The following is a 21,490-nucleotide window of genomic DNA, read 5'->3' as shown; positions in this document are numbered from 1 at the left end:
AAAAAAAAAAAAAAACAAAAAAACAAAAAAACAAAAAACAAAAAAAGAAAGAAAGAAAGAAAGAAATTAAGAAGTTAAAAAAAAAATTCAGGCATGGTGATGCATGCTTGTAATCGTAGCTCTAAGGAGATGTAGGCAAGTGGATCTCTGGGCTTACAGGCCAGCCAGCTTAGCCTAATTGGCGAGTCCCAGGTCCCAGTGAGAGACCCTCAAGAAGACAAGCGAGTGTTGACTAAGGAACACACTTGAGAGGAACCTCTTCTCTCTGCATATGTGCATGCACATGCACACAACTATACAGTGTACTCCACACTATGAGCATGTATGTATCTGTTTACACATACTCATAAATGATGGTCTGTGTGTGTAGACTGTAGAGCCCTGGCCCTTAGCATTTGGGGGGTCGTCTGCCTTGTGCCTACGTGACAGACTGTCCTCTGCCCTCTCCCTCAGAACAAGCAGAACAGCGAGTCCGCTGTGAGCAGCACCGTGAACCCCATCACCATTCACAAGCGGAGCAAAGTCAAGACTGAGGCTGAGGGCCTGCGACCAGCCTCCCCACTTGGACTGACACAGGTAACCTACTGCTCACTGCCACTGTCCTCGGGCTGGGACCAGGCTGGATCTCCCGGGTTTGGCTGTTGGGCACCTAGTGGTTAACGGATGGGGATGAAGGAAGCAGTGGATGGATGAATGGATGCATGCATTCATACAAAGATGGATGGATGGATGGATGGATGGATGGGTGGATGGATGGTTGGAAAATGGAAGGGATAAGTGTATTGATGGCCATCTGCAGAACTTAAAAAGTTAGTGTGGGTGGGCTCACAGATGTCCTGCACAGTTCCTCTTGACCCAGCACCCAGCGCATATATCGTTTTCATCAAATATAAATGAATAAATGTTCTACCCTTCCATCTTACTACATGCACGACTGAATTAATGGAGGAATACTAATGTTTCCTTCCCTTCCACTTCCTTCAGACTTCAGTTATCCCCACATATCCACAGCCTCAGCCTTGAGTCTGAGCTCCTCACGTCCCCTGAGTGGCCCTGGTTCTCATGGCTACCCCCCTTTCCTGGAGCCCACTGTTCACACTATATCCTCTAGTACTGGTGATGCTCCCGGGTACGGGGACTTGAGAAACTTAAGTGCCAGCTGCTGGGTCACTTCAGGTGGGAGGAAGGATAACTCCTGGTAGGGATGGAGCCAGCATGACTGGGCCCAGCCTCTATGGAGGGGCCCTTGGAAGCCCTACTGCCCACTCTCTTCCTAGGAGGACGCACAGGCCGTCGCCAGTACTCTTGGAGCAGGGGTCTGGTATGTGAAAAGCTTAGCCGCTGCTGACCTTGGCTTTAAGCCTCCGAGCCCTAAGCCCTCACAGAGGCATAGTCTCCATCTGTTAGCCCACAATTCACAATCACCAAGGATGCTCAAACCTCCCTCCGGTCCCTGGCTCCCAGCATCTGCTGGCCTATCCTTTATCAAGACTGTAAACCATCAGGCATGCTCGAGGCACTTAATTTTCATGAAATATTAGGTCCTCTTATTGTCAGGCAAACAGAGGGGTTGATGACAAATTCCTCTCCCCTCACTGACACCGGCACTAGTCTGAACATGATGCATAGTTTCCGAGAGGCTGGCCATCAACGGGGAGGGGTGTGTGTTGAAATTGATGAGGACAACACACATCCAAAAAGATAAACATGCAGAAATGTTGAGGACAGGGAGGGGCACCAGGATGGGTGCTTACTGAGCACCTTGGAGTCTCACCGTCCGTGGGCAGGGCCTCGTTACTGCCCTACACTCTAGGAAAGCCACCCAGAGGCATTCTTCTTGTCTTGTGCCCACAGCACTTAGAAAGGAAGGGAGGAAAGAAGGGAGGGAGGGAGGGAGGGAAGGAGGAAGGAAGGAAGGAAGGAAGGAAGGAAGGAAGGAAGGAAAAGGGAAAAGAAAAGAAAGAACTTTTACAAGGAGCTGGGAAGATGGTTCAGTCAGGAAAGTGCTTGCCATACAAGTGTGAGGACCTGAGTTGAATCCCTAGCATTCATGTAAAAAGCTGAACACAGTGACGTGCACCTGTCATCTCAGAGCTGGGGAGGCAGAGACAGGTGGATCCCTGGGGATTGTTGGTCCACCACTCTAAGTGCATCAGCAAGCTCTGGGTTCAGTGAAACCCTGTAATCAATAAAACAAAGTAGGCAGTGACTGAGGGATGATAGCTAAGGCTATCCTCTGGCCTTTAATTCATGCACAACGGTGTACCTGAACACACACACACACACACACACACAAGTGCATAAAGCATGTCGAGCAATTCTCCCCATACCTTAATTCCCTCTATCCTCTCACCAGCACCCCACCCTCACCCCTAGCCCCACCCCTACTCCCCTTGATGGCCTTGTTACTCTTCTGTCACCTATACAGGTAGGATTCTATGCACCTATAAAGTCAAGGTCCCACAAGCGAGAGACAGAATGCAGTGTTTGTCTTTCTGAGATTGATTAATTAATCTCTTTACTGTGGTTAGTTTGTCACATTCATCCAACATGATACTAGATGAAACTATAATCAGGAAGAAAAGGGTGTCCACTTTCCCCACGCTTGTTCAACGTAGCGCTTAGAGTTTCAGTCAGCACATGAGATTATGGCAGGGGGAATACATACATGGGGTACAAATAGGAAGGGAAGGGGTTAGGACATCCTTATTTGTAGATGATCTGACCCTCTACATGGATGAGATCCTAACGCCTCCACTGGAAAACTCGCCAAGTTGAAAAACACTTGCAGCAAAACGGCAGGATGCAGAATTGAACACCCAGAAATCAGTAACCCTCCCGTGCACCAGTAGCATGCAGAGAAAGAAACCATGAGAGCAAACTGGACATGGTGGGACATCCCTGGGATCCCAACCCTGAAGGTGGAGGCAGGAGGACTGGGAATTTGAGGCCGGCCTTGGCAGCGTAGTATTGCAAGAGTGGAGCTATATGAATCCCTCTCTCGGATAAGTGAGGGATGGGGGCATAGGAAGGCAGTTGGCTCACGGGCACCGCAGAAGGCCTCAGAGTCGGGCTCCACGCCGCTTCACGCGTGGTTCACCTGCCTCCCTTTTGGCAGATAGGATAGAGTGGTGGTGGTGCTCTCTGCTGAATCCCTCACATGGTGGACCGGGAGGATTCTTGCCTTGGCCTTGAAGACTGCCCAACGCTGGGCCGGCTGGTCTGCAACGAGTAGAGCCTGTAGTGTATACGTAGTGAAGATAATCCCAGATGTTCTTCTGTTGCCCTGTGGGCAATAGGAGACCTGCGCTCTGTATTCTCACGGCAACAGCCGCTGGCTGCTGGAGACCCGGAAGTGAGGTGTTCCGACTGACTGACCTCAGTGCAGAGGTCGCTTGTGTCAACACAGTAGCAGCGTTGTTCTCTGCAGAGCCAGGGTGCTTGTTCAGAGGGTCCCTGATGGTAAACCCGGGCTCCCTTTTGGGAGAGGTTGTAGCAGTATCCGAAAGAGCCTGTGTCTGTGGCCCTCCATGGGGAATGCTGTAATTCTGAGATGAGCTTGCTTTGCTGTTCTTGAGGACTGTGCCAGTGGATGCTCCGGACCTTAGCCTGGCAAGAGCCTGTCCCTGTCAGCCAGCACTGCCCTTGTTCCTCTGAAGCTCTTCCTTGTGTCTGTCTTCCTGTTTTGCAGCGCAAGGGATTAAACCCGGTGTCTTGTGTGTGCTAGACAAATGCTCTTGATCTAAAGCCACAATCCGGGAGAGTCAGGATACATTCCTGCTGTTTTTAAAAATAAGTCAAACATAGCCAGGGGGCATATGCCTTTAATCCCAGCACTCCACTTGGGAGGCAGAAGCAGAATCTGTGAGTTCAAGGCCAGCCTGATCTATATAGTGAGGTACCTGATAACCAGGGTTACACAGAAAAACCCTGTCTCAAAAAACTTAAAAAAAAGAATTGTGAACTGTCTCTGTCACATTATTTCTGGCCTTGGTTTGGCTCCCAGAATGCCTGACAGACCTGTTAAACACTGGATTGTCCACAATAGACTTCCTAGGTCCTCCCTGGACCTTGCCTCCCAGCCTGGAGAACATGTCCCTGGCCACGACTGCCATTCCAGGCAGGTCCACCGTGGCCTGAGGCTTTTTCTTTAAGCTTCATCTTTGAAATATAGCCTTATAACACTAATGTGGTCAAACGAGTGCTCCATTTCTGTGATATCACTGTAATAAGACACTCTGACCAAAAGCAAGAAGGAGAGAAAGGGGTTCATTGCCTTACACTTCCGGGTTAGGTCCATCCCTAAGGGAAGCCAGGACAGGAATTCAAGGAAGAAGTCATGGAGGAGCATTGCTTGCTGGTTCATGCTCAGCTAGCTTTCCTATGGAGCAGGATGCCACCTGAAGGTCCAGCTGCATCAATTAGCAATCAAGACAATCCCCCAAACAGGCCCATAGACCACTCTGATCTAGACGGTCCCTCCGTTGAGGCTCCATTTGCAGGTGATTATGAGGCTGTCTCAGGTTGACAGTTGAAGTTAATAAAAATGGAGACACAAGTTCATATTTAAGCTACTCCGGACCCCGTATCAACTGTGGAGAGGAGAATCCACATCTCCCTGAGCTTCAGACTCCCTCTGAAGGGAGGGCTGAGGCAGGGAAGCACGCCGAAGGGTCTAAGAGGTGTGCATTCTCTCTGCAGAGAACTTGGCAGATGCTGGCACTGTGCTGGTATGAGCTGAGTGCCCGTAATGCACGTGAGAAAGAAGAAACAGTATGATAAAAATATCAGGAAGGGGGGCTGGAGAGGTGGCTCAGTGGTTAAGAGCACTGACTGCTCTTCCCAGAGGTCCTGAGTTCAAATCCCAGAAACCACATGGTGGCTCACAACCATCCATAATGGGTTCTGATGCCCTCTTCTGGTGTGTCTGAAGACAGCTGCAGGTACTCATATAAATAAAAAATAAATAAATCTTTAAAAAAATATCAAGAAGGAAAAGGACTTGGGGGTGGGGGGTGTCTCCAGGCAGGGACTCCACACACTCAACAGTGTTTCCATCTCCAGATCTCCAGTGATTGTGGGGCTCACCTCAGGTACCCACAGCAGAAACCAAACCCACATCCCTTTCTCCCAATTGCCAATAGGGGACAGGGAGCAGTGCTGGTCAGAATCTCTTCATGATGACCAGAGAGCAGGAAGGGCCCAGGACAGTTGCCTGTGACAAGGGATTCCCTTATGCTGAGCTGAGGAAAGGGACAAAGGCTATTGCGTGTGACTCTGTATCCTATGCTGTATGTGTACACACAATGTGCATGCATTGTGTATATACGCTTGTGTGTGTGTGTGCATAAGTACATATATTGTATGCGTGAATGTGTGTCCATACCTGTGCCAACCTTGGGCCCTTGGCATGAAACCTTGAGTTGAATCTCACCCTAGCCTCAGAAGCAGGCTACCAGGTAGGGCTCATGTGGATGTGGTCTTCCCTTCTCCTAGGAGCAGCTGGCTGATCTCAAGGAAGACCTGGACCGGGATGACTGTAAGCAGGAGGCCGAGGTGGTCATCTATGAGACCAACTGCCACTGGGCAGACTGCACCAAGGAATATGACACACAGGAGCAGCTGGTGCATGTAAGCCTCTGTCCCCAGCTCCCACCTAGGAATGCACACAATGGACCTAGAGCCTTCCAAGGCCTGCCCTTCAAAGGGGCTGAAGGGGGAACCCCAAATAGGAGATATGGTGACCAGGTGCCTTGGAGGCCCCCTTACCCTGCCCCAAACACATATGTAGAATACATGAAGATCCAAGAAAATACAGAAGCGTGGGAATAAGGGGAAGGAATAATGAAGAAGACACACACACACACATACACACCACACACACACACACACACACACACACACACACACGCCATGGGAGGTGCACAAGTGAGTGCTCTGAGCTGCAGTCCACATGTACATGAAGTTCATTCTAGAACTTGAATCTACATTTCCAGTCCCTTTGCAGCAAGCAAAGGCAGATGCAGCAATTAGAACTGTGTGTTGCAGGTTCAAGCACTTAGGTTGGAGAAATGGGGACAATGCTTGGGCTGGGACTGGGTCCAAGCAAAACTACAGAGGAGACGGTGTAAAAAGATGTGCTCCATGTGTTGGGAGACCGCTCAGTGGGCATGGTGCTTGGAAAGGCCTGGCTTCAGTTCCTAAGAACCCTTTACAAAGGGGCTGTGTGTGGTGCTAGATGCCTTTAATCCTAGTACTGACGAGGAGGCCAAGAAAGATGCCTGCCAGCAACCTAGCCTGCCTGATGAGTTCCAGTCCAGTGAGAGTGTCTGCCTCAATACCTAGTGGACAGGATCCCCCAGTTAGATTCCTGCCTTGGCCTGAGGAGGACTATTTTAGGGTTATCTCTGTGGCCCTAGGGGATCACACCTACCTGACCCTGGAAAGAACAGACTGCTCTACAAAGAGGACCTGCCTTTGCACTACTGCCTCTCTGCTCTCTGGGAAGATGGATGGCAAGCCAGACCCCCGTCCATTATTAACAATTTGTCGCTAAGTAAACCAATAAGAAAAAAATGAAAGGCGTAGTCGGGAAGCATTTTTCTCATTTGAAAGGCTTTATGAATGGAAAGGGAGGCTGATAGGAGGAGATTTTTTTCTGGAAGTTCAAAGGGTTGCTGTCTTACAGGCTCCCAAGCTGGTGTTATCTGGGCTTGACAGTTGGGATGCTGCACAGGGAACGGGGGCCCAGCGTCCTTTTCATCTTCTGGGACACTGTGCTACCAGATCCTGTTACTCAGCCCCTGGATACCAGTGCAGACTGCAAATGTATTTGTCTGGGAGAGACTATAGCACATGAGTTGACGCTTTTCTCAGGAGTCAAGCGCTGGCTTTTCTGTGACCTCGACTAACCCGCCTCGCTCACTGAGGCTGTTTAGCCCCGGGGTCAGCCTGGCCCCATGCCTAGAGCCCAAAGCTGAGAGTCAGGATCTAGCTCGAGCCTCCCTCCCTCACTGATAGGATACATTCTTTATACGTCCCGGAAGCCAGAGGATCAATATGTCTGCTTCACTGCACACTTAGCCAGCTTGGACCTCAGGAACAGCGCCGTAATCACCATGTCCCCATAGGTCAGGCCCTGCGCTTCAACTGGGGCGTGTGGGCCGCCTTTAATCATTCATAGACTTAGAGGAGGAGCCAGAGAGATGGCTCAGCCAGACAAGTGCTTGTCATATAAGCCTAAACACCTGAGTTCTGACCCCCAACTGCCACATAGAAAGCCAAGTGCCGTGGTGCATTTCTATAGTCCCAGCACTGGGGAGGCGCAGATAGAGGCTCCCTGAATCGCACTGGCTAGTTGATCTTGCTGAATTAGTAAACCCAGGAAAACCGAGAGACTCTGTCTCAAAAAAAAGAAAAAATCCAGGTGGAAAGTGATAGGAAGACACACTGTGTTGACCTCTGGCCTCTATGCACACCTGTAGACATAAGCACATACACATGCAAACATGTACACACTCATGTATCACACAGAAGTGTTTGCAAGGGATTGGATCCAGGACCACATGAGTGATAGACAAGCATTCTACCATTGAGCTATACCCCCATGCCCTGTTGGCCCTCTCCCAGGGGCAGGAGCCATGTCACTCCACCCCCACCAAGGCTGTGAGCAGTCGTCCTCGGCCCCATCCACATATGTGCTGTGTACACATAGAAGAATGCGTGCAGACTCAAGCTTGCGCGTGTCTGCACACGTAGCCCCCATCCCCAGCACACAGACACACAGCCACTGCGACGCTCCTCACCAAGGCGGGTGCTACGGATGCCCCAGGGTAGAAGCTTTGGGATAGGAGGGTGGTGCCCTGAGGGCAGGAGGTGGTCTGTGTGTGGAGGGGCTCCGCACACAGGATGAACCCAGCTGAATAGAGCGAGCCGTGCTCTTGAGCCCGGGGAGTGACACACGCTCACCTCCCACCCTGCCTCGTCCTACCGCCCGCCCTCCAGCATATCAACAATGAGCACATCCACGGGGAGAAGAAGGAGTTCGTGTGCCGCTGGCAGGCCTGCACGAGAGAGCAGAAGCCCTTCAAGGCCCAGTACATGCTGGTTGTCCACATGCGCAGGCACACGGGTGAGAAGCCGCACAAGTGCACGGTGAGCCTCCTGCCCCTGCAGAGACACTCGGACACGGCTGGGCCCTGTGACCCCTGACCCCTTGCTCTTTCCTATGGTCCCCGCTAGTGCTTTCTAATGACAAATGATATTGCACTGGGTATTTGTACACTTAAGAGCATCTTAATTGCATTTATTTATAGGGCAGAGGAGGAGAAAGGGGTGAAACATGTATAGAAGTCAGAGAACAGCTTGTCAGAATCTTTTCTCCTTCCATCCTGAGAGTCCCAGAGACACATCTAGGCATCAGGGCTGGCAGCAAGCCCCTTTATCCACAGAGCCATCCCCCAGCCCCTATTTGTACTACATCTTTGGGAATCAGTCCTTTATACGTCTCGGAAGCCAGAGGATCAATATGTCTGCTTCACTGCACACTTAGCTGGCCTGGACCTCAGGAACATCGCCATAATCACCATGTCCCCATAGGTCAGGCCCTGAGCTTCAACTGGGGCGTGTGGGCCGCCTTTAATCATCCATAGACTTAGAGGAGGAGCCAGAGAGATGGCTCAGCCAGACAAGTGCTTGTCATATAAGCCTAAACACCTGAGTTCTGATCCCCAACTGCCACATAGAAAGCCAAGTGCCGTGGTGCATTTCTATAGTCCCAGCACTGGGGAGGTGCAGATAGAGGCTCCCTGAATCGCACTGGCTAGTTGATCTTGCTGAATTAGTAAACCCGGGAAAACCGAGAGACCCTGTCTCAAAAAAAAAAAAAAAAAAAAAAAAAAAAAAAAAAAAAAAAAAAAAAAAAAAATCCAGGTGGAAAGTCATTTTGTCATTTTGTTGCTTAATTATGAGAATTCATTTTGTAACTAGGTTCCATATCATTATCAATCATACAGTTTTTTGCAAATCTTTTTTTCCAATTCTGTGTGTTGTCTTCCTTTACTTGATAATTTCTTTTGAAGCACAAAAGCTTAATTTGGTGAAATCCAATTTCAGTTGCCATATCTAAGAAATGAGTGCCTGACCCATGGTCACGATGGCTTAACTGGCCCTCCTGCTTTGGTTCTTATAAGAGTGTGGCGGGAGTAGAGGCCAAGCATAACTCAGCTGGTGTGAGCCCTGGCCTGGCTGGTGTGAGCCCTGGCCTGGCTGGTGTGAGCCCTGACCTGGGTGGTGTGAGCCCTGGCCTGGCTGGTGTGAGCCCTGGCCTGGCTGGTGTGAGCCCTGGCCTGGCTGGTGTGAGCCCTGGCCTGGCTGGTGTGAGCCCTGGCTTCCATCCCAGGCCATGTACACTGAGATGGTAGTGCATGCTTATAACCCCAGCACTTGGGACGTAGAGGCAGGAGGGTCAGACGTTCAAGGCCATCCTTAGCTACAGAGTTTGAGGCCAGCCTGGGCTCTGTGAGATCCTGTCTCAGAAGTAAAACGAAACAGGAACTGGAGAGACAGCTCAGCATTTCAGAGCACTCACTATTCTTCCCAAGGATCCAGGTTCAATCCCTGGCATCACCGTGGTGGCTTCCAACCAGCTGTGACTCCAGGTCCAGAGGATACATTCCCCTCTGTTGGCTCTTTGGACACCAGGCACACATGTAATGTGCAGGCATACGTGCACACAAAGCACCCATATGCATAAAATTGAAAAAAAAATCTTTCAAAACAAAAGTCAGTTAACAATAAGATAATAAGAACTGGACTATGGAGAAGTCCGAATTTTCATATGCTTTGGACAGGCGTATAAAATAGTGAAGAATTGTACAGCTTATAAATGTGTGCTTTTGTTCATGTAAATGTTACAAATACATCCGGACCTGCATGCACCTGTATTTCACAGTAAAGCTCTCCCACCAAGGTCTTTGATACATCTGAGTTATAGCTTTATACTGCAGCCCTTTCAGTATTTTCTAGAAGAGAGAGCAAATGTCATTACTAAAACACATGCTTTGGGGTGCACGAGTGGGAATGTGTGCCACGGGAGGGGGCAGGGGAGGAGGTGCAGGAGAGCCCCCTGGGTCTAGCCGCCAGGCGTGCATCTGGAGTGTCCTAGCTGACCAGTCCACCTCTTCCCAGTTTGAAGGCTGCTCAAAGGCCTACTCTCGCCTGGAGAACCTGAAGACACACCTGCGTTCCCACACAGGGGAGAAGCCATATGTGTGTGAACATGAGGGCTGCAACAAGGCCTTCTCCAATGCTTCAGACCGCGCCAAGCACCAGAACCGCACTCACTCCAATGAGGTATGCTTGGCTGGGTACAATGTACAGCAATGCATGCAGAGGCCCTGACATGTGTAAATGCATTGCCCTTGACTACTGGATAACTGTGTTTTCGTTTCATTTCTATCGCTGTGGTAAAATACCCTGACATAAAGCAACTTGGAGAGAAAGGGACTCGCTTCAACTTAGAATTCCAGGTTTCAATCTATTGTGGGGAAGTCAGATCAGGAACTTCAGTTAATCGTATTCTTCAAGAGCAAAATGAATGCATACGTGCTTACTTGCTTGATTTCTTGTACTAGGTTCCGTTCCCTTTTCATACACTTCACAACCTCCTGCCTAGGGAATGGTCTGCCCTCAGTGGGCTGGGTCTTCCGATATCAATCAGCTTAATTAAAACAATACCCAATAAACATGTCCACAGGCCAGTTCAAAACAATCTTTCACTGAGACCCTTTTCCCACAAGTCCAAAACAATCTTTCACTGAGACTCTCTGCCCACATGATTCTAAATAGATAAAGCTAACCAGCGCAAACCACATGCCAGGTGCCCCTCTCCCCACCTGCTTCTCTGACCACTGAGTAGATTCTGCTGCAGATAAGGAGACCGACACTCAGAGGAGACACAACATCAGGTGGTGTCACACAGGCCTACTGGCAGGCCTGCTGGCCACTCTGAAGCTGCGAAATCATCCTGGGCTATTGCTTTACCCACAAGTAGGTGTGCCCCTACAGAATAGCTGCCCTAGTGTTATCAGTATGTGGCCTATGTAGTAGGCGACTCCTGCTGCAGAGGCTAGTGCTGCCTGGGCTTCACTAGGCCATCAACTCTCTGCCCAGAGCAAGTGGAGCCCCTAGACAGGCCTAAGAGAGAGACAGGGAACTCAGCGGGACTCTCTAGTCCCAGCTCAGCTATATAATTCCTGTGGTTCAGGCAGAACAAAGATAGAACCGTGTGTGTGTGTGTGTGTGTGTGTGTGTGTGTGTGTGTGTGTGTGTGTGTGAATATTTCAGATCATGCATGTACCCAGCCAGAAAAGGAAGGTCAGATCCCTTGGAACTGAAGTTACAGATGGCTGTAAGACACCATATAGGTACTTGGAATTGAACCCAAGTCCTCTATAAGAACAATAAGTGCTATAAACCACTGACCCATCTCTCTAGCCCTGGAAGAAATCATATTTCTAACAGCTTAGATGCACTCTGGTCCAAAAGAGACCTTGCTTCAGTGCATGTTAGAAGTGAGAGGCATTTCCAAAGGACTCTGGTACCTGGGGGTCTCTTCAGACTGAAGCCATCCTTGGGGAGGACCGTGGCTCCTCCAGATATGTATGTGTGCACTTATGTAGATAGATGATGTGGAGACATGTGTGTAACTATATGCACATGTATAGATGTGGGAGTAAGGTATGTTACATATTTATATATGCATGGATTAAAAGATTGGGGGGTGTGTGTGTGTGTGTGAGTAAACATGGTGCCTATGTCAGTGCAGATGAAAGGTGTTCATGTGTATAAGAACTTTATGCTCATGTAGATATAGGAGCATGTATACATGTATGGAGGTATTTACATGTGTGTTGTGCACTTGTATGTGCGTGATGGAGTGCATATATGTAGTGTATATGGGGCCAAGTGTGGGTGTGTAGGTATATCCTTGTTTGTGTGAATATGAATGAGGGTGGTTTATATGCATATGTGCATGTGTGTATGTATGTTATACGTGTGTGAAGATATGTGCAGGGCTAGGTACATTAGGTAGTGATTTGTGTCTGTACATTTGAGTGTACATGCCTAAGACAGAAACAAGATGTTCGGATGCTCAGGTGTGCCCCAAGTGGCCAGGTGACTAAAAGTTTCCTTGGCCCTATCTGCTGAGGACTAAGAACTGCTGAGGTCTAGTGAGACTGACAACCCTGTCTTGGTCCCTGGGAGCACATGGGTCTTTCCCATACTCTTTCTGCTCTATGTCACCGGCCTCTCTGGGCAGTTCTTTTGACACTGTACGCCCTCTGCATGCAAGGGTAGTATGCAAGGCAGATGGGAAGGGCGGGCTCTTATGGACTTGACCTGGTGCGCTCAGCGCACAGGCTGTGAATGTCTTAGAGCACTTGCCTCAGTTCCAGGGCCGCCAGGGAACACGGAATGGCTGCAGAGCAGCTATAGCACCTGTTCAGAGTCTGTCCTTGGGTTCCCCGTTCATAACTCAGGCCTGGCTCTCTTCCTAGAAACCCTACATCTGCAAGATCCCAGGCTGCACCAAGAGGTACACAGACCCCAGCTCACTCCGCAAGCATGTGAAGACCGTCCATGGGCCAGATGCCCATGTCACCAAGAAACAGCGTAATGATGTGCACGTCCGCGCTCCGCTGCTCAAGGAGAATGGGGACAATGAGGCCAGCGCTGAGCCAGGTGGCCGGGGACCTGAGGAGAGTGTGGAGGCTAGCAGCACCAGCCACACTGTGGAGGACTGCCTACATATCAAAGCCATCAAGACCGAGAGCTCCGGGGTAAGACAGAGCTGGCGCCCAGCTGGCAGAGCTCAGTTGTTCAGCTCTGCACGAGGCCCAGAAGCCCAACCTCCTCTTGAGGGTCCTGCTAGAGCACCCCTTTCTCAGAACAAAATGATGCCCCATCTCGCTGCAGCTCAGCTCTCCTCATGTATCACCGTGCACCCCCTCATGAATCCTGTCTCATTTCCTTCGCCTTCTCTGACCCAGCTCCTGCTGGGCAACGAAAGCTGGGGCTGGGAGATGCCCTTCCTCTGGGCCAGTCTGCACAGGATGTGTTTGCCTCTTCTCCAGTACCTGGGTGCCACCGTGGGTCCCCAGCCCTCTCTGTCCCTGTCTGTGTCCTCCCTGCTCTAGCCTGTGCTCCTTCTGTTCTAATCACCTGTTCTTTGTCTCCACCTCTTTTTCCCAACTGTACCTCCCCTAAGGATAGACGCTACTGAGGTGAGCAGAGGAATGGTGGGGGGGTGGGGAGTGGGAGCGTCCAGGGAGAGAGGGTGGGCTGGGTGCTGTTCAGTGCTCCTGGATGGGCAGAGGTTGAACTGGTTTTTGGAGAGACGGTTCTCGGGTGGCACGGTGGGAATAGGTCGAAGTAGGCAGCAAGAGGAAGTCTGGCAGGCATGGGAAACAAAGGAGGGTAGGGGTGAGGTGTGGAGATCAAGGGAGAGCAGGGGCGTGTCTAGACTAGAGGGAGCAAAGAATTGTGAAGGGCACCAAGGTGGAGACTGGACTTTCCTGCTTGTTGGGACCGGCTCCGCTAAGCTCAGCATGTAGCACTGTTGCATCTTCCCAAGGAACAGTCAGGGACAAGGGAAATGGTCTGACCCAGGGATGAGCCTCAAACGACTGCCTACAGAATTTGCTTCCCAGCCCAGATCTCAGGCAGCACTGGCTGTCACTGGCTGTCGTAGAGTTCTGTGGTGTTCCTCTTTTGTCTGCCTGCCCCACCCCAGCCCAGAAGGAGAGCCAAGTAGTCTAGTTTCACTTCTGTTGCCCTGACAAAGACCCTAAGAAAAAGCATGGCAGGACAAGTGTGAGGTGAGGATTTGAGTTATCGTTCCACATTCCTACCCACCATTTTGGGAGGGAAATCAAGGCAGGAGCTCAAGCAGCTAGGCACATCCCATCCCCAGTCCGTAGCACAGAGACTAGATGTGTCGCTGTCTGCTGCTTCGCTCAGCTTCACTCTCAGACAGTCCAGGACACACACAGCCCAGTGCCGCCCACACTCTGCAGTGGGCCTTCCCACCTTCAGTTAACAATCAAGACAGCCCCCCATAGACATGCACACAGATTCCTTAATAAGGATCTCTTCCCAGGTGAATCTAGCTTGTGTCAAGTTGATAGGCAAAGCTAACCAGCGTGCCAGTTTGGAGTGGCCGTGCAAGCAATGGCCACACCCCAGGGCTCCCCGCTCCCCGCACTCTGGCTTCTTGAGCACCTGTGCAGTAGTAGGTAGCTGGCCACCAAGTCACCAGAGTTCTGTTGTCCCTCCCTTCACTGTGAGCACATCAGCAGTGCCGTGTTGAATACCTTCTCTCTGGATGAACTTAGTCACCTTCTACCTACAATACGACAAATCCTTGCACAGGCTGCTGCGTGGAAGACAGTCTGGGTCAGACTCATAGTTGAAGGAAAGGACCACAGTTAGACTTAATCGTCTTACACGGGCATACAAGGGACGGGTTGCAAGTGCCTCTTTAAAGTAGCTCCCTGCTTCCTCATGTCCTTGCCCAAGCATGCTGAGCACGGTACGAATGTGGAATGGTTTACAGGACTGGGTGACTTCTCATGCCCTCTGAGCCCGTGTCTTCCACCTTGTCCCTACAGCTGTGTCAGTCCAGCCCCGGGGCCCAGTCGTCCTGCAGCAGCGAGCCCTCTCCCCTGGGTAGTGCCCCCAACAACGACAGTGGCATGGAGATGCCGGGGACAGGGCCTGGGAGCCTGGGAGACCTGACGGCACTGGATGACACATCTCCAGGAGCTGACACCTCAGCCCTGGCTGCACCCTCCACTGGTGGCCTGCAGCTGCGCAAACACATGACCACCATGCATCGCTTTGAGCAGCTGAAGAGAGAGAAACTCAAGTCACTGAAGGATCCCTCCTGCTCGTGGGCCGGCCCAGCTCCACACACCCGCAACACCAAGCTGCCTCCCCTTCCAGCGAATGGTGAGTGAGGTATAAGAGACCAGGTGGGAGAGAGCCCGAGGTTGTTTCCTCCAGGCGCCATGCACAGTCTGACTGGCTGCCCACCGTGGGGCAGATCAGTTCTTGGTGTCTTATTCAATCAAAGAACTGAAGAAGCCCACAAAAAATAGCAAAACAGAGAAAAGTTTTATTCAGAATCGAACAAAGCATGGGTACATGCCAGTTTACAAGCTCAAAAGTTCCTCTAGGAAGTCTAGGAGGAGGAGGAGGAGCTGGTTGCTAGGTGACAAGGTGTGGGTGATCCCTTGTGTTTGATTGACAGGCTTAGGTTACGAGTAAGCCTTAGTTCTTTGGACAGACCTTAATTTTACCCATACACACACCCAATCATATGCAAGAATAACACGGTAAATGGAGGATTCTCCTTAAAATTTCACTCAAGGGATATAGTTTACGTTACTGCACACGCACCTGGTTCCTTGGTTGTAGGTTGTCTGTCTGGCCTCTAAAGCTTCCTTACGGGTTGGTAGGGAACTAGAGATCAAAGTGGACCAGGTTCTTTGGCTTGGAGAGGGGTACTAGTGAAGCTCAGTGAAGGGCAAGCTGCAAATGTGGAGGTACTCTGCCGGCCAAGGGGTGCGCGCAGTGTGATCCCGGTGAAGCCCGGCTACTGAGCCTTCCACGCACTTGCCTGCTTCAGTCCCAGGTTGTGCGGCATGGAAAGGAAACAGGCTCAGAGAGGCGAAGGTACCCCAACCAACCCCAGCCGTAAGTGAGCCTTAGCTCAGGTCTGTGCCGCTCCAGTGTGCATGCTGTTCTTCATGCTTGCGTGCTGCCGTCGGCCTCTGGGCATAGGCTGTGGCTCCTCCCTTATCTAGGCATTCAGCATTTAGGGCATCAAGGCAAAGGCTTTAAGGAAAGGAGGGCAGAACGCTTGCCGTCCCAAAGGACCCGGGGTCAGATTCGCAGGCTGAGTGAGTCACAGAGTGCCAGAGCACCACAGAGCTGAGTCACTGATGTGCTGAGGAGGTACCTTCCATGGGGAACGAGCAGGGGGAAGGGGGAGTTCTCAGAGGTTCTTTTATCTCCAAGAGCATCTCTGAAGTGCCGCTGGGCACATAGACACCAGGCTGCCCCCCTCTAGTGGTATACATTGGCAAACCCCACTGTTAGAAGGATTCCTGCCACGAATCTGTGAACATGGCACGTCTGGGACTCTCTTGGATTGCAGACAGCTGCCTGCACTCAGGTCATGACTGTACCTAGGGAAGGTGACCACCGGCTCACCCATCTCAGCCCTGAAGTGCTGGGAGAGGCCATGACTGGCCTCTGCCATCTTGGGCTGGCTTCTCCTTTGCCTACTCTAAGATCAGTCTATATAGCCTAGAGAGACCCTGCCTCAAAACAAAGCAAATGTTGGCTGCGTGGCTCAGTTGGTGGAGTGTTAGCTCCATATGCACACAGCCCTAAGCTCAGTGCTCAGTACCAAATTAACAGCGTGCGGTGGTACACACCGGTAACTCCAGCACTCAAAAGGTAGAGGCAGGAGGATCAGAAAGGTCATCTTTGGTTAACAGGCTAACCTGGGATACCTGAGCCCTGCTGTCACTAACCATAGGTACAGATGAATTTTATATATAGCTAAAAAAAAACTGGGGTGGTTTCTCTGTGCTGCTCTGGCTGTCCTGGAACTCACTTTGTAGGCCAGGCTGGGCTCAAACGCAGAGATCTGCCTGCCTCTGCCTCCCAAGGGCTGGGATTATGTGTGCCACCTCACCTGGCTCCCATCTTCCTTTCTTGTACCCATAACTCTTCTACTATGGAGTGCCTGCTGTGTACCTGGCCTTGCGATGGGGCTCCAGGATCAGTCTTGTCAAGAGGGGTGGGTAGGGGAACTGGTTCCTAGTTCTACTACCTCTACTAGACAAGACGTGGGTGATCCTTTGGTTTTGGAAAACAGCCCAGGGAGCTTGTGTCCTGCGAAGCATAGCCTCCTGTGACCCCTCTGTTTTTTTTTCCTAGGTTCTGTCCTGGAAAACTTCAACAATTCTGGGGGTGGTGGGCCAGCGGGACTGCCACCAGCGCTGCCCAACCAGCGGCTACCAGAGCTGACCGAAGTGACGATGCTGAGCCAGCTGCAGGAACGACGAGACAGCTCCACCAGCACCATGAGCTCGGCCTACACTGTGAGCCGCCGCTCCTCTGGCATCTCCCCGTACTTCTCCAGCCGTCGTTCCAGCGAGGCTTCGCCTCTCGGTGGCATACGCCCGCACAATGCCAGCTCAGCGGACTCCTATGACCCCATCTCCACAGATGCCTCTCGGCGCTCCAGTGAGGCCAGCCAGTGCAGTGGCGGTGGCCCAGGGCTGCTCAACCTCACGCCTGCGCAGCAGTACAACCTGCGCGCCAAGTACGCAGCGGCCACAGGTGGACCACCGCCCACGCCACTGCCGGGCCTCGATCGCGTGAGCCTTCGTACCCGCCTGGCATTACTGGATGCTCCTGAGCGTGCACTGCCTGGCGCCTGCCCACATCCACTGGGGCCACGGCGTGGCAGCGACGGGCCTACCTATAGCCACGGTCATGGCCATGGCTATGTAGGTGCGGCTCCTGCCTTCCCCCACGAGGGGCCAAACAGCAGCACGCGGAGGGCCAGCGATCCTGTGCGGCGCCCTGACCCCCTTATTCTGCCTCGAGTGCAACGTTTCCACAGTACCCACAACATGAATCCAGGTTCACTGCCACCCTGCACTGATCGGCGTGGCCTGCACGTACACCCCAGCATAGACAGTAACCTGACCCGCAACGCCTACTCTCCCAGACCCCCTAGCATCAATGAGAACGTGGTGATGGAGGCCGTGGCTGCTGGGGTAGATGGTACAGGGCTAGAGTGTGACCTGGGGCTGGTGGAGGATGAGCTGGTGCTGCCGGATGATGTGGTACAGTACATCAAGGCTCACACCAGTGGCACCTTGGATGATGGCACTCGGCAGGTGTATCCCACAGAAGGTACTGGCTTCCCTGAGAACTCTAAACTGCCCAGTCCTGGGCTACAGGGCCACCGCAGGCTAGCAGCCGCTGACTCCAACGTGGGCCCTTCTGCTCCTGGACTGGGGGGCTGCCAGCTGAGCTATAGCCCCTCCTCCAACCTCAGCAAGAGCAACATGCCTGTGCAGTGGAATGAGGTGAGTTCCGGCACCGTGGATACCCTGCCTACCCAAGTGAAGCCGAGTCCTATTCCTCACAGCAACCTGCCTGTGGTTCAGCAGAAGCCAGTCTTTGGCCAGTATCCGGGGTATAGTCCACAAACCCTGCAGAGCAGCTCCGGAGGTCTAGACAGCACCCAGCCACACCTACAGCCTCGAGGAGCCCCGTCTGCATCAAGAGGGAACTACACACAACAGCCTCGACAGCCAGCCGCAGGCACCCAGTGTCTGGGTATGGCTGCAGCCATGAGCCCACAGGCCAGCTATAGCCAAGCCCACCCTCAGCTGAGCCCGAACATTGTCAGCGGATCTCTGAACCAGTTTTCCCCATCCTGCAGCAACATGGCAGCCAAACCCAGCCACCTGGGACTCCCTCAGCAAATGGAAGTTGTCCCCAACGCCACCATCGTGAGTGGCCATCCACGGGAGCTTGGGATCTCCAATTCATCCCTGGCTGCAGTGTCACAACCTCACCCAGTCCTGAGCTATCCCCAGCAGGACATCTACCAACAGGGCTCCAACCTTCTGTCATCCCGTCAACCTAGCTTCATGGAGTCCCAGCAGAACACAGGCTTTGGTCTCATGCAGCCTCGGCCACCCCTTGAACCCAACACAGCTAGCCGTCACCGTGGAGTACGTACTGGGCAACAACAGTTGTACGCCAGGACCGCTGGCCAAGCCATGGTCCCATCAGCCAACCAAGAGACAGCAGAAGCTCTGCCCAAGGGAGCCGCGGGGACCATGGTATCCCTCGCTCCTCAGCCATCTCAGGACACGGGGCGGCCACAGGATCAGAACACGCTCTACTACTATGGTCAGATCCACATGTATGAACAGAATGGAGGCTGCCCAGCCATGCAGCCCCAGCCGCCACAGCCACAAGCTTGCTCAGACGGTATCCAGCCTGAGCCTCTGCCTTCGCCAGGAGTCAACCAGGTGTCCAGCACTGTGGACTCCCAGCTCCTGGAGCCCCCCCAGATTGACTTTGATGCCATCATGGACGATGGTGATCACTCGAGTTTGTTTTCTGGGGCACTGAGCCCAACCCTTCTACACAATCTCTCCCAGAATTCCTCACGCCTCACCACACCCCGGAATTCCTTGACACTGCCTTCCATCCCTGCGGGCATCAGCAACATGGCTGTGGGGGACATGAGCTCTATGCTCACCAGCCTGGCTGAAGAGAACAAGTTTTTAAATATGATGACCTAGATAGAGGCCCTGGCTCCTGGCACAGTAGACCCGAGCAACAGTATCTTCTTGAAATATGAGGATCTAATCTGTTCTCGTTGTCCAAAAGTGTCCATTAGGCCCGAGAGGGGTTGGGCGATGGCCAACTCCAAGTGACAGCTCTGGGCCATGCCCGTGGGTCTCTTGCAGATATTTTAAGAGAAGATCAAGGGGCATCCTCTCTGCTGTTCGACCTATTCTGGGGGACACTCGAAGTCTTACTCAGAAAGAAACTTGTTTATGTGATGTTTGCTGGCCTTCGGTGTTTATGAGACTCTGAGGTTCTGGCTTCTTCGCCTCTAGCATTCAGCTAATGAGAGAGTACTTTGGCCAAGGGCTTTCTAAGTGCATGCCCAAAGAGGGGAGGGGGGCCACTCTGGGTTTGAATCTGACACCATGCCGATACTCTCCGCTCTGAGATAAGTTTGCCGTCCCACCACCTGCAAGGAGAAGGGATCACTGCTTCCGCTGGATTCTTCCACGAAGCTAGCTCGCCAAGGTTGCTCACCACAGAGGAGGAAGGTGCATCCATCCCCTGGGATATTATAGTCTCCTCCGTCACGGTAGCATCTCCATGTCCTTAGGTTGAGTGGGACCAGCAGATTTCCTGAGTGGAGAAGAAGTAATAAAATACGGATTTTACTCTGGGGGCTGGGGGGGCTCTCCTGGCCTGTTTACAGTGTTCTGAAGTGTACAGTGAAGCCCCTCCTGTGTCTACAAACCTTGGGTTGCTGTGGACTAGGAATGGACAGGGCCTCAAGGCGAAAGAGACCTTCCCCAGGAAAAGGAAGTCACATGTTTACCCGCTCCTATTTCTCCAGTGCACTATCTGACCACTCTCCCATGGGAGATTCCAGGGCTCCTCCACACCGTGCTGGGGCCAACAGTCAACACTGAACCACCACCTGCAGCCTCCACACTTTCTGGCCCCTCCCTGACCTCTACCCTCCTCTCCGGGTTATTTGGCATGGACCAATGATGACATGCATGGTGTTTGTGGTTGAGCGGAAGGTTGAATTCTTGGACTTGGAGGAACTCTTAACTGAATTTGCTTGTTTGGTATGGCCTGCCCCCAGATAAGAAGTGGCATGTGGAAACTGACTCCAAAAAGAGTCGGTCCAGAGCGCACTGCAGGGTGAACTCATACCTCCATCCACCATACACATGTGCACATCCCAAACCTGTCCCTTTGAGTTAATAGAAACTTTGCCAAGCCAAACCTCACCACTTGGAGCTTCCTTCTGGCCAGGACTTTGGCTGTGGTGAGGAACTTCTTAACAGAGTCTGGACCCTCCGTGTCCCGGGGCAGCAAACTTCTCTGTTTACAATCCAGAGACAGGACCAACGCTAAATGACAGCTCTGGGCCGTGCCCCTGGGTCTCTGGCTCTCAAGGGCTCATTGCCTGACATAGGCCCTCGCTTCCATTCTCTGTCTGTATCTATTTTGTGTAGACATCGTCATGCCTGAATAGACTGTGGGTGAATCCAAATTTGGTCCAGCCAAATTTATATTGCCAAACATTTTTAGCTTTTTCTACATGCTATAAATTGAGATGACATGCTCAACTTGTAAATAAGTCTTTTTTTGTACATTAAAAATAATTTTTTCATAATTTATCTTGTCGATCTGCTTTTCCCTTGACAGTAGTTAATGAGAATCCAGGCAGTAAATTTGGTGCATTTGAACAAAAATTGGGCTGTATATTTTTCATAACAGTGTCAAAACTGACTACCCCACCTTAACCCAGACAGGCTTAATTCAAAATCATTTACTGGCTGTTTGCTTTCTGTCACTTTGGGGTGGGGACAGACAGGCCTTTTTTTTTTTTTTTTTTTTTTTTTTTTTTGGTTTTTCGAGGCAGGGTTTCTCTGAGTAGCCCTGGCTGTCCTGGAACTCACTCTGTACTGTAGACCAGGCTGGCCTTGAACTCAGAAATCCACCTGCCTCTGCCTCTGCCTCCCAAGTGCTGGGATTAAAGGCATGCACCATCACTGCCCGGCTTAGGTAGGTCTTAATAGTTTGCCAAGACTGGGATACGAGTGAGCTCAGCACAGCTGAGTCA

The 21,490-nt window shown here is 51.8% G+C and overlaps 1 protein-coding gene across 4 annotated transcripts in view; it reads left to right on the top strand.

Annotated features, from left to right (window-relative positions):
* Window positions 1-21,040, top strand: part of Gli2 (GLI family zinc finger 2) — a 225,992-nt gene extending 204,952 nt beyond the window's left edge. For 3 of the 4 annotated variants that reach the window (XM_031380391.1, XM_031380402.1, XM_031380412.1), the window contains 7 exons: window positions 454-576; window positions 5,497-5,631; window positions 8,005-8,154; window positions 10,189-10,353; window positions 12,561-12,842; window positions 14,673-15,012; window positions 17,014-19,409. In XM_031380391.1, coding sequence (XP_031236251.1) covers window positions 454-576; window positions 5,497-5,631; window positions 8,005-8,154; window positions 10,189-10,353; window positions 12,561-12,842; window positions 14,673-15,012; window positions 17,014-19,409 — 3,591 coding nt within the window. Of the gene's footprint in view, window positions 1-453; window positions 577-5,496; window positions 5,632-8,004; window positions 8,155-10,188; window positions 10,354-12,560; window positions 12,843-14,672; window positions 15,013-17,013 lie in introns of all 4 variants that reach the window. The other variant, XM_031380382.1, reaches the window with a different exon arrangement.
* Window positions 21,041-21,490: the final 450 nt, after the last annotated feature.

The sequence above is a fragment of the Mastomys coucha genome, unplaced genomic scaffold (genome assembly GCF_008632895.1).
Source record: "Mastomys coucha isolate ucsf_1 unplaced genomic scaffold, UCSF_Mcou_1 pScaffold1, whole genome shotgun sequence".
NCBI lineage: Eukaryota > Metazoa > Chordata > Mammalia > Rodentia > Muridae > Mastomys > Mastomys coucha.
This window is presented reverse-complemented; position numbering and strand designations above follow the sequence as displayed.